Source organism: Oryzias latipes, chromosome 7 (assembly GCF_053564925.1).
Source record: "Oryzias latipes strain Hd-rR chromosome 7, Olatipes_Hd-rR_3.1".
Lineage (NCBI taxonomy): Eukaryota > Metazoa > Chordata > Actinopteri > Beloniformes > Adrianichthyidae > Oryzias > Oryzias latipes.
Window position 1 is genome coordinate 30,753,264 of NC_136243.1, and position 11,778 is coordinate 30,765,041.

The 11,778-nt window shown below is 40.0% G+C and overlaps 1 protein-coding gene across 1 annotated transcript in view; it reads right to left on the reverse strand.

Moving 5' to 3' along the window:
• The window catches only part of ntsr1 (neurotensin receptor 1 (high affinity)), a 65,671-nt gene extending 55,565 nt beyond the window's left edge, over positions 1-10,106 (reverse strand). The window contains exon 1 of the mRNA XM_023956402.2: positions 9,287-10,106. Within this exon, the coding sequence (XP_023812170.1) occupies positions 9,287-9,943 (657 nt within the window). The 5' untranslated portion in view covers positions 9,944-10,106. The remainder of the gene's footprint in view (positions 1-9,286) is intronic.
• Between the last annotated feature and the right edge of the window lie 1,672 nt (positions 10,107-11,778).

An 11,778-nucleotide genomic window follows, 5' to 3' on the forward strand; every position in this document is an offset into this window, starting at 1 on the left:
CCCAATGCAATAACTAGGTGGCGCTATAGAGCTCGTCCAAGATTGTCATATCCATGGGTTCAGAATAGAAGCTTCATCATATCCATTGAATTTCAGTGAGATTGGACAAGGAATGTGCACGTGAGAGCAACTTTTGTGTGCATAGCGAGATGCCCAACTTTGCCGCTCTGTCACGACCACACCCCCGCATTGAAAGTTATGGTTTTTTGTCAGAGTAAACTTCAATGGCTTTTCAACAGGTGGACGTCATTTTCAGGTGTGTCGGCTCATCCTACTCGGAGTAGTGATGCTCCAAGTAAAACATGTCATTTCCTCTTGCCAGCAGGTGGCGCTACACTTTTTCCAGGTTTTTTCACTGCAGATGTGTTCAGAGTCAGACTACAATCATGCACATCAATTTTGGATCAGATTGGATTATGCATGGCTGAGTAATGGCCATTTTTCTTTTCATGGCGTGTTTTCGAAACGACCTCCAATTTTGACGCGCCGCCATGGTCACAAACATCCATAAAAACTTAAAAGCTTTGCAATTTAACATCGGACATGTGTATAGTTTACAAAACCAAAGTTTGGAGTCATTACTCTCAAATCTCTAGGAGGAGTTCGTTCTAGAGCGAGGCCTGCGAATGACCAAAATACAGCAAAAATGACATATTGTCATCAAAATATCAGACTTCCTGTGCGACTGACAGCTTGGTCCCAAGAGACTTTTTTGTAGGTTTCTATCCGATGAACATGCCCTGTTAAAATCAGGTTTGTACTATAAAGCATATGGAGGTGCTCGCGAAAACAAATTTTGCAGGTGGCGCTATCGAGCCATTTTTGTTTACCTATGCCGTTCTCCTATAAAATATGAAATTTTTCGCGACTCCTGATGTGTATACAAAATTTGGTGAGTTTTGGGGTATGTTAAAGGCCTCAAAAAGGCGACGGAAAAGTCGGAAGAATAATAATAATAATAATAATAATAATAATAAACCTAACAGATACAATAGGGTCCTTGCACTCCGTGCTCGGGCCCTAATAAACATTCGAATTACAATAGGGTCCTTGCACTCCGTGCTCGGGCCCTAATAACTCTTACAGATACAATAGGGTCCTTGCACTCCGTGCTCGGGCCCTAAATATTGTAAAACAAATACTGTTTGTTGGCAAGATTAGTTTGAAAATTAAATTAGATCTTTAAGATACCAAATTTCATTAAAAAAAACAATGAAATCCTTGTGCAACTGATAAAATAATATATCGGCCGATCTTTGCTGAACGTGTGTATAGATGTATTTATATGAAAATACGTAACCAGTTTTCTATAATTACCAGTAACAGTAAAAGGCTCCAATGTAAATCATGTTTTTGGTGTTTTTAACATGTTCTTGTTGCATTTTTCTGATGATAGAGGACATAAATAAAGACAATTCAGAACGAAAAAAAAAGGTCATTTGAAAAAGATTGTATTATTGACCAAAATCTGCTGGGCGAGCCATAATTGTCCTGCTCCAAATAGATCTATGTACGTCTTTCTTTTCCTCGTCTGAGCTGGAATCTGGATCAAAACTGTAAGTCTGGATAGCTGCAATATTGCTCATCATTTTTGCTGCACCACTAATTTTAGGTTGGGGGTGTGAGGAGCTGTGAGCTAACTGGAGAGCAAACAAACAACTCTGTTACAGAAACTCCAAGGTGAATTTCTACACAACTCCTGCTACTTTGCAGAAATGGTGTCCTAGAAAACGACCTTTTATTTTTATTTCTGGCTAAAACAGCATATTCATAATTAAAAGAACACTGGGAACATTTTCAGCTCAAATGCTGATAGGAGTTGGACTTTAGCAAACAACTTTTTTCTAACTTTTTACATAAACAGCAGATTTGTAATCCACTAAATTAAAGGCTTTCAAAAAATTCGACTGGATGAATGATGAGTTTGTGTGATCCCAGTTTATGAACAATTTTTATGGCCCTTCTTTAAATTATGTATACAAATTGCAGTGAACTGTGCATGTAACCCAAACTCTTTGGACAAAATTCCATATTAGGCAAAACTGTTGAACTGTTTAAAACTCACGGCTACTGATATGTTTTTGGATTTTTATATTGTTTAATATTATTGTTTAGCATTTAGTGGCAGGTTTCCAGAAACCATAACTCCTAGAAATCTAAGTTAACTCAGTTATAGTGCACGCGATCACAATTGGAAGAGGCTTTGTGCGAAATGTCAAAGTGGTACAAATCTCACAAATCTTGCTTCAGACTTTTTCTTTCACAGCTCTATTTCAATAAATGAAAGACTTGATGTTATATAATTTCGGCCAGGCACAATTCCACCTTTATGATCAATTTTTAAACGGTTGGCATTTTTGTGAATCAAAAATGCCTCAAAAAGCTTGTACAGTTAGCTATGAGTGCGAGAGTTTTGAAAACGGAAGCCCAAAATGCGTGTTTACATAGTCTTTTCTTTGGAAGTGGTCTTTCATACCCTAGTTCCCGATCCAGGTGTAAACGTAGCATGAGAGACTCTTCAAACCTGCTGTCCCTGAACAAGTCCTTGACCAACAATCAAGGTGGAGTCAGACCAATGCAATGTTCAACTCCTTTACCAGTCCTGAGTCTTCACAGTTCTGGTTCACCAATCTTGGACTGACTGATGAGATTAGTTCTACTCTGCCTAATTTTATGTTGTATCTAAAAAAGGTGCAATATGAAGTTTATGGCTTAAACATTTTCAGAGCTGTTTGAATTCAAAAGTAGAGAATGTAATAATTAGCCAAAAATGTCAAGCAGGCCAAATGGTTATGGCACATTTTATTTTAATATTTCTTCTTTAGGAAATGAAAATGGACCCCCTACCACCACCCAAAAAATAAAAAAAAAGGATTAACAAAAAAAGGAGTTTAACTTTGTTTTAGTCTTTATTCCCACAGTCAGCATGTTTTTCTCAGTGGAAATGGATTTTCTTCTGGCACACTAATCCCATGATTGCCTTGACCCGGGCCTGCAGTCGTTAATAAATGTATCTATCTCACTTTGACCAGAAAAATAATCCAAATATTTACACAGTTCTGACACTGTTTAAACGAAAGTCTGTTCGCAGGCTGCAGGCGAGGAGTCGTTTGACAATCAGGCTCTGACGTACGCGGCTGAGGCCTCCCTCTGGGAGCACAGAGCTCCACCATCAACATTTCACTACTCAACAAAGAGAAGCAAACTACCCACCATTACCTACAATGGTAGAATCATTTTTTAACATGTTTAAAAAAACATTAAATACAATTTACTGTAAAAAGGTTTCAGATTTTCTTTCTGTGAGATATGCTGCAGTTTTATCGTTTTGACCACCAAATTTGCATCGTGACCGAGTGAGCTCAACAGGCTGCGACTGAACGAGAACAGTTGACAACAGTTTCACGACATGAGAGCTGCATTGCTTTGAAAGTTCTGCAGAGAACAAATGCAGTCACTGATTAATGAAGGTTGTGAAAGCAGCCTCTGCATTTAAACCTTTGTTCACTGCAGAACTTTGAATTGATATGAGCCGTTTTGGTGCAGCAGTTTTTCAAGTTGCACACGTTTCAAGATGAGATTGAGGAGTGTGAATCAGAAGCTAACTTCAGCTTCATGTTTTTAGTCTTTGCAGCCAAACTGACACAGTTTGGGTTTTGTTGCACTTTTGCAGCTGAAGTGCAAACCACACCAACCAATCACTCATTTTATGCTTTATTACGTTGTGTGTGAATGTGTGTGCGGGGGGCCGCGTATTTGTTTAATAGGTTGTTTTTTTTTGTCTTGCCTTTTGCTTTTTAAATTTGGAAATTGTTTCAAATGTGAAGCACTTTGAGCTACTTTTTCATAAAAGTGCTCTACAAAGAAAGATTGGATTGGATTGGATCACGACATTTAAAAAAGCTTAATCAAAAATAAAACAACATTACATTTTTTTAAATTAAAGCAAAATTCCAGAAAATGAAACATTTCGGGAAACCCAAAAAAATTTATGAGAAGAAAAATCAAATATTAAAAGATTAAACCAAATAAGAAATTGGAAAAAGTAGGTATTAGGGGACATCACTGATGTTAAAGGAATATTTTCTGTCTACAGACAAAGCCATAACAAATAACTTCCTGTTAAAATGGTGAACAAACATGATAATTATTTTTGTGTTTTTGTTTTGTTTGCGAAACATTCCCTTTTTTATTTTGAGTCAATGATTTTTGAATTCCTTCTTGGTTTCTGGAATTTGGTTTTGGAATCTGAAATGTAATGGTTTTTTTTGTTGTTGTTTTGCTTTTTTAATCGTTTTTGCTTTCTTCTTCCTGTTTTGGTCTTTAATACATTTTGGGCTGAGTGATTTGTTGATGCAATTTGGACTTGTGTGTTTGAAATTTGCAGTCTGTTGATGCATCTCCACGACTGTAGAGTTGCACTTTTATTCCAGAATTCCCCAATATTTATCATTCAGTAGAATCTTCATCTTCAGATCTGTTAAAAGAGCTGGAGCTTATTTTCTGCAACCCGTATGTTAGATATGAGCCGAGAAATGACGTTTTCAACTGAAATTCTCTTTAAGCCTAATCAGAGCTATTAATTTTTCCAAAGAACAAACGAGAATTATTAAAATTCATGAGAAAGGTTCTGCCCTCAAGGTCAGTTAATCTAATGGCAAATGTATTTAATCAGAGTCAAAATGATTATATTTTTCAGCAGACGTTCACAAAAAAAGAAATGACACTGTTAAGATCTGATATAAAGCAGCCCTTCATCTCTTCATATGTGAGATAAAGAACACAAGCAGCAGCTGAATGTGTTTTTAACTTTGTTCACCAGACACTTACTTCGCCTGAAAAAAAATCAGAGTGGGAAAATGGTTACCCGATGAGAATTAAATTAGGAGAAATTCATTTATTGCAAAAAGAACAAATTTAATACCAGAACGAATTCAGAAGGTGACTCAGGGGTAAAAAGATCTGTGTTTACTTCAGCAAACAGCACAACGGTGAGGTTATCTATCACTCGTTAGCACACACAGCTAATGCACATCTCAAGTAACCATCTCAACAGGTGCCATTAAGTGTTGCTCCAGCCAAACATGCTAATATTTGAAAGCTAAAACGCACTCATATGCTGATGGTGCTGGAGGGGTTTTCAGCTCCTGCAGCTGCGAGGATGAGCTGATTCTGCTACGGCCTGTATAAAAACCAAACATGAGGTGGACGCAATGCAGACGTTGGAAGAGAAGAGCCACCCCTTGATTCACGAGCGGCTTAGAGATGCATGAACTACAAATAAGCCCTGAACAATATGAATAGTTTCACAACAGCAAAGCAACAGCAAAGTGAGGATTTAAAGATCAATTATAGGTTCTAAGATTGTGGGCTAAAATTCATAATTATGTCATAGAAAAGATTAACGTTGTGTCTGATCTTTTGTCTTTTAATTATGATTGTGCAGTTTTTAGCAAAAAACCCAAAAAACGCTTTTTTGCAGGACATAGTTTCTGCAGAGCGGCAGGAGTTGTGTGAAAATTCACCTCGAAGTTGTGGGCGGGACCGTAGGCACAGAGTAAGATCCACATTCCAGCTCACACAAAGAAAACAAAGACGAACATGAGTTTATTTGACCACAAGTGGATGCATTGGAATGGAGCAGAGCAGGGAGACGGTGGCCCGCCCAGCATAACTTCGACGCCACAAGTAAGCTCATTTTCGTTTCTTCTCCTGATTCATAATAATTTGAATAAAGAAATGGTCATAAATACAATTTCAAACTTAATTTTCTTAATCTATGTCCTCCATCATCAGACAAATGCTACAAGAACATTTTTAAAAACACACAAAAAAGCATGATTTTCATTAGAGTGGGTCTTTAAAACCCCATTTATCAATGAACATTTAAAATACAAAAACTGTCTTGATTTGTTTACAGTAACATCTAACAACTTGTGAGAAAACAGTCAAGCAAACCTTCCAAAATTAAAAAAAATTAAAAAAGCAAAGCACACTCCAGATGAAGCATCCCTATCATCACTGAAGGCCAGCTTGCACCTGGGAGACCCAATACAGCAGGGGTGTCCAACTCAAGTCCTCAAGAACAACCGAGTTGGCTCTTTATGGGTGGTGATTTTTTAACCAGGAGCAGCAGCGCGCCCCTTTGCTGAGGAGACCCCCTGAAGCCAAAGCTCTGCCGTGGCATCGATCCTCCACAGCAGCTGAGAAAAAGGTACCTGAGATCGCCGTCAGTTCTGCTCTCACCTAGACAGGGGCATCCGGTGTGGGAGAGTGACATTTTTAGATCCCTTCAACACCTTTTTTGCTCCTCAGAGACAAACTGACAGAGGCAGGAGTGGAGTCACAGCTGGATTGCAACAGACTTTGAACAGCAGGGACATCACCACAGGACCTGCCCCAAGAAAACACCACAGACAGAGGAGGTTTCCAGGGGCCTGGGCCTCATGTGAAGCCATGGATGGAGTATGTGGAGTTTACACAGACTTATAAACAGCTGCAAGTGCAGCTGGATAGTAAATTGTCCTGCCAGCTCTAAAGAAACATAGACAGGACTTCCTGTTTTTCCAGAAATCTACTTCACATATTTATTTTTTTACTTGAATTGCATCAACTTTCTTTGCTGATGCTGGATTACCATGAAGCTTTCGCTGAATAGAATTCAGAGTCAAGAATGCTCGTAATACTGCAGGTGTTGCTACACTGACTAACGTGGAGGAAAAACACTCATGAAAGGAAACCAACACTTCCTCATGGATGGTTCTGACGGTTTGCAGTACAAACACACTGTGTGGAAAAGAAAACACTGTCCTGTGCCTCCCCATTCTCACTCAGCGTGAGGCCACTTCCACCTGCAAAAGCCAAAATAAAATATATATTTCTTTCTCCAAAAAGTCTTCAGGCTCAATCACAAGGTCAACAGTTCTTTATAACGCAGGTCTAATAAATGTGTCTTTCATAAAGGGGCGTAAAAATTCCAACAAAAAGTCAACATGACACCAAAGTGTGAGTATAAACCAAAATAAAATACAAACAATTGCAACGTGGCTGACACCAAAGTGCTGTGTGGGAAAACAATTCAAGGCAGATAAGAGCTGATGGCTTCAGCTCTGCCTGACTAAATCGCTGTCTTGCAGGGATGCTGAAAAGAAAATTAGAAAAAATTGTGAGACTTGAAAGGAAATGAGAAATGAAAGCCTTCATAGGGAGATGCTCATTGTGAAGACTCTTTAACTGTGCACGACAGCTCACGTTCCATTGTCTATTTGTCCTTGAAACCTTATTTTTCTGTTCACATTCTAACAATAAGAACACCGTGAAACCATTTGGGTTTTCACCGTGGGACTCAAAAACGGGGATTCATTGCGGTCTTTTTTTTTTTTAAACAAATGGAAGCTAAAGGTGTGGTCAGACAAAAGAAAAACCTAATAAATGAAATTCAGAGAACAAACAGAACTTGATCTCTTTTTGATGTGAGGAATGGTTCCCAGGAGAACTAGTTTAAAGACCAACTCCAATGAAAATCAAGTTTTTGGTGTTTTAAGCACCATCTTGTACCATTTTTCTGATTATGGAGGACACAATATAGAGTATTACTTTAATCAAATCATTGGGAATCAGTCGCAGGCGAAAAAAATGCAGGTTGAAAAACCTTTAGCTGCGATGTAGGAGCAACATTGGGCAGATCTCCATTCGGATGCATCCATTTGCAGCTAACTAGATCCATGTAGGTCTTTGTTTTCCTCTTATGAGCTGGCATCTGGCCTAAAACTGTACGGCTGGATAGCTTTGAAGTTGCTCACCATTTTTGTCCCCATGGTAATGTTATATTGGGAGTGTGAGGGGCTGTAAGCTAGCAGGAGAGCAAGTAAGCAGAGAGCTCTTCGCAACGGGGAGGGGGTCCACACCTACAGTCCTGCCCCCAACTCCTGCCACTCTGCGAAAACAATGTCCTAAAAAAAACAGTTTTTTTTAATTTGTCTAAAAACAGCATAATCACAATTAAAGACCCACTGGTAATGCTTTGAAAATAGATTAAAAGATGATCGGAGTGGGACTTTAAATGGATCAGAAGCGGCACAGAGCATGCAGGCGCTCAAAGCATCAATACTTGTACAATAAACTGTTCCAGTGTCAGATTTGGTAACCTACCTGGCATCAATCACCATTTGAAACAAATGGTCTTGAATTTACCTTGTAAACTTTTCCAAACATTTTCAAACCAACATGTTGTTTCCTGTGTGTTAAAATTTTCCATTTAAGCAAATGGGTTTCCATTTACGAAACATCTGATTTAAAGTAGAACGCCAAAGAAATGTCAAGGTTTATTTTTGTAAAAGGCTGAAACAGAATCCTTCTCTTTTTATGAGCTGAAAACCTTTACCTTTGTCGCACATAAAGTCTCACAAGAGCGTTATGTTATTTCTGATGTGCTGTACTTGTGGCATTTTTCTGATGATGGACGACATCTATAGAAGAAAATTAAGCTAAAAAATCAACATTTATTTTTTTCAAATCAGAGTGAATCAGGAGCAGAAGAAAAAAAAACAATTTGTAAAAGAGCTTATTTGTGTCCTAGAAAAAACACTGAGTAGGCCACAAGCTCCCTCTTAGCTCTCAGCAACAGGGAGGGGAAGAGGGGACGGGGTTGCTCCTCATCAACAGTCCCTCCCACAACTCCTGCTGCTCTGCAGAAATTATGTCCTAAAAAAAGACAGTTTTTTTTAAATTTATTTAGGCTAAAAATGGCACAGTCAAATTTAAAATAGCACTGGGAACGCTTTGAAATTGTTTAAAGTTTGAAAGGAAATTTTCTTTAGGTTTCATCTTAAAGGAATAAAGAGATCTGTAGAGAACCAAATCTTCATTTTGGTTTCCATGAAAGATGAATCACTGAATGAGAACAAAGCCAATTCCACGAAGTTTAGGCTACTCATGTCTCAGAAAAAAACAAAAACCATCTATTATTAACAGAAAAAACATTTTCCCGTGTTTCTGCACTCAAAAATGTGGCAAAATGTAAACTGTTTCATATTTCATTACCTAAAAGTCTGAAAGTGAAGCTGGAGGGTTTAAGTGTATTTCTGGTTAATGAATCCATGTTTTATTAAACTCATAGATGTATTTTAAATAGTTTGGAGAAACTCTGCTTCTCCATCTTCTCTTTTTGAGGGTATGAATGCGCGCAGATGGGAGCAGCCGTGCGTAAAGGCTGGCTCGGGTGTTCCAGGGCGCGCTCATCTTTGGGATGGTTCCTTTATTTCTTACGGTTAAATGAGATGCTTACCTGGAGAACGGTCTTCATGGTCCCATGAGGCACGATGGTGGTGCAGATCTCTTCGTCTTTACTTATAGTTTGACCCATGATGAAGAGCATGGGTGTGGAGAGCGCGAAAGACGCGAGCCACATGGCGCTGATCAGCTTCTTGGTTCGGCTCCGGGACATGATGCTCTTGGCTTTGAACGGGTGGCAGATGGCCATGTAGCGCTCCACGCTCAGGCTGGCGATGTTGAGCGCCGTTGCGTACGAGCAGCTGTCCCGCAGGAAGAAGTAGCCCCTGCACACGGCGTCCCCAAACACCCACGGGTGGTGGACCCAGATGAAGTTGTAGATCTCGATGGGCATGGAAATTATGAGAATGAGCAGGTCCGACACGGCGAGGCTTGCCAGGTGGTAGTGCACGGTGCTCTGGAGGTTCTGGAGGCTCTTCTTGGACAGCAGGGTGTAAAGCGTTATGGAGTTTCCGAGAGAGCCGACAGCGAACAGGGCCACGTAAATGACGGTGACGACCACCTTGGAGTAGATGTCCGTGTTCACGTCCAGTTCCTCCTTCCCTGCTTTAGCAGTGTGGTTCTCCAACACGGATATGTTCCCCAAAAGTCTCTTGGCCAGCGCGCTGAAGCCGAACAAGCTGCGCTCCGACAGCGAGGAGTTCACATCCATCTTTCTTGGTTCACGCACAGACCATGAGCGCGCGGTTTGTGGGAATTCAAACCGGGAGCGGACCTTTCACTTTAGCAGTGTAGGACCTGTCTGTCTGTCTGTCGGTGGAGGTTGGAGGAGAGCCGGCTTTTATACTTGGCACAACTGGAGGCGTGAGAGCAGCTCCCGCTGCCGCGGTGACGCGCGCGCACGGAGGGCGAGAGGAGCCTCTGACTCACGAGACTCCTGACATTTTACTGAATTTGGAGAGGAATTGTTTTAATTAATAATGTTGAATAATGAATAATGTTGAATTTTGCTATTATAACTGACACAGTTTATATATAAAAGCGTTTGTTATACTCCACAAAGATTCCCTGAAGAAGAAATAGTTCTTATTTGATAAGTTTGATAACAGATATGCTACCTGCAAAGGTACATTAAAACCAAAATGAGCACAAAGACAAAAGGTCTGACATTAGGAAACATCTGGATAAAAAGGCCTTTCTGGAAATCACTTGACATCTGGAGTTAAACAGACTGAACAAAATGAGAGTAACAGTCAAACACGGAGGTGGGGCCATGGTGATAAGGGTTCGGTTACTGCTTGTCACTATTTAATCAGCCCTGGCATCAAAGGGTTAGCTGGGCCCACCCATTCACGTATTATACACACGCCCCAAGGACAAGGCTGCCACCATATTGTTTCATTTTTTTACTTTATATTGTTATTTCTATAAGATTGCCAAAAATGGACATTAGTTCTTGGCCAAAATAAAAAAAAGAGAAAGTACAGAATGCACAAACAGAAGTTAAAATACTGAATCTACTTCAGCACCAGCAAGGCAAGTGCAGCTAAGCGCTGTGGCAACGAGCATGTTAGCTCCGCCTCTCCACTCCACTGTCCACCACCGAATCCAGAACAGACTTTCACCTACAGCCTCTGCTGCAGGGTCTGCCTTTCCCGAATTGGATTGCTCAGCCACGAGCGAGTTTGTAGACGACGTGGACAGCCCTCAATCTTTGTGTACCAAGCCTCGCCATGACTCGACTGTCCACCACTGTATGGCAGCAGAAGCATTAAGATTCAGCCTGATCAAGTGAGCATAAAATCTGATCCAGCGTAGTATTTCTATATTTTCTATATCTGGAAAGAAATGCAATTTCTCTAGTTTATGGTGCTAAAACAGACCCTGGTTATAATACTCGGTAAAAACTGTTGTGCTGTCTTAGATGACCCCACCCTTCCATTGACGTGTTCTCCTTACCATGACAAAGGTGGATAATGGTGGAAAGATTTCATGTAATCCATGGACACCAGTGAAGATCACAAATCATTGAAGAAAAAAGGTTCAGAGCACAGTCTAGTGGGTCTGGATGACCCAACTCCCAATGTAAAAGTGCCTAGGATAACACAAGGGTTAAAAGCTATCTGATGAGACACTGAACATTAGTTCTTGTTTAAGTTGTAAAGTCTCACATATTTTCTGTTTTTTCCTTTACCATCTCTCTGTCAACACTGATGCTACGTTCACACCGACCTCTGCTACGAGGCTTCAAGCGACCACATCCACTGAAAAGTCTATGTCAGTGCGCGTATATGCACGTTTCGGGCTTTTCTGCATTTAAACTCTTTTTCGTTTTTAGTCCATTTTCAGGCTCAACATTCAGAACACTCATCAAATGAAAATGTGTTGAAAGTTAAACCATTTGAACTTTGACCAATCAGGGACTCAGATTTGGTATATGGATGGCGTCCTTTTTAACTCAACCATTTGAAAACTGATCATGGAGGAGAAATTTATAATTGCAGTTTGTGCACAGCCAGAATTATGACACCAAGTCTTTCATGGAAT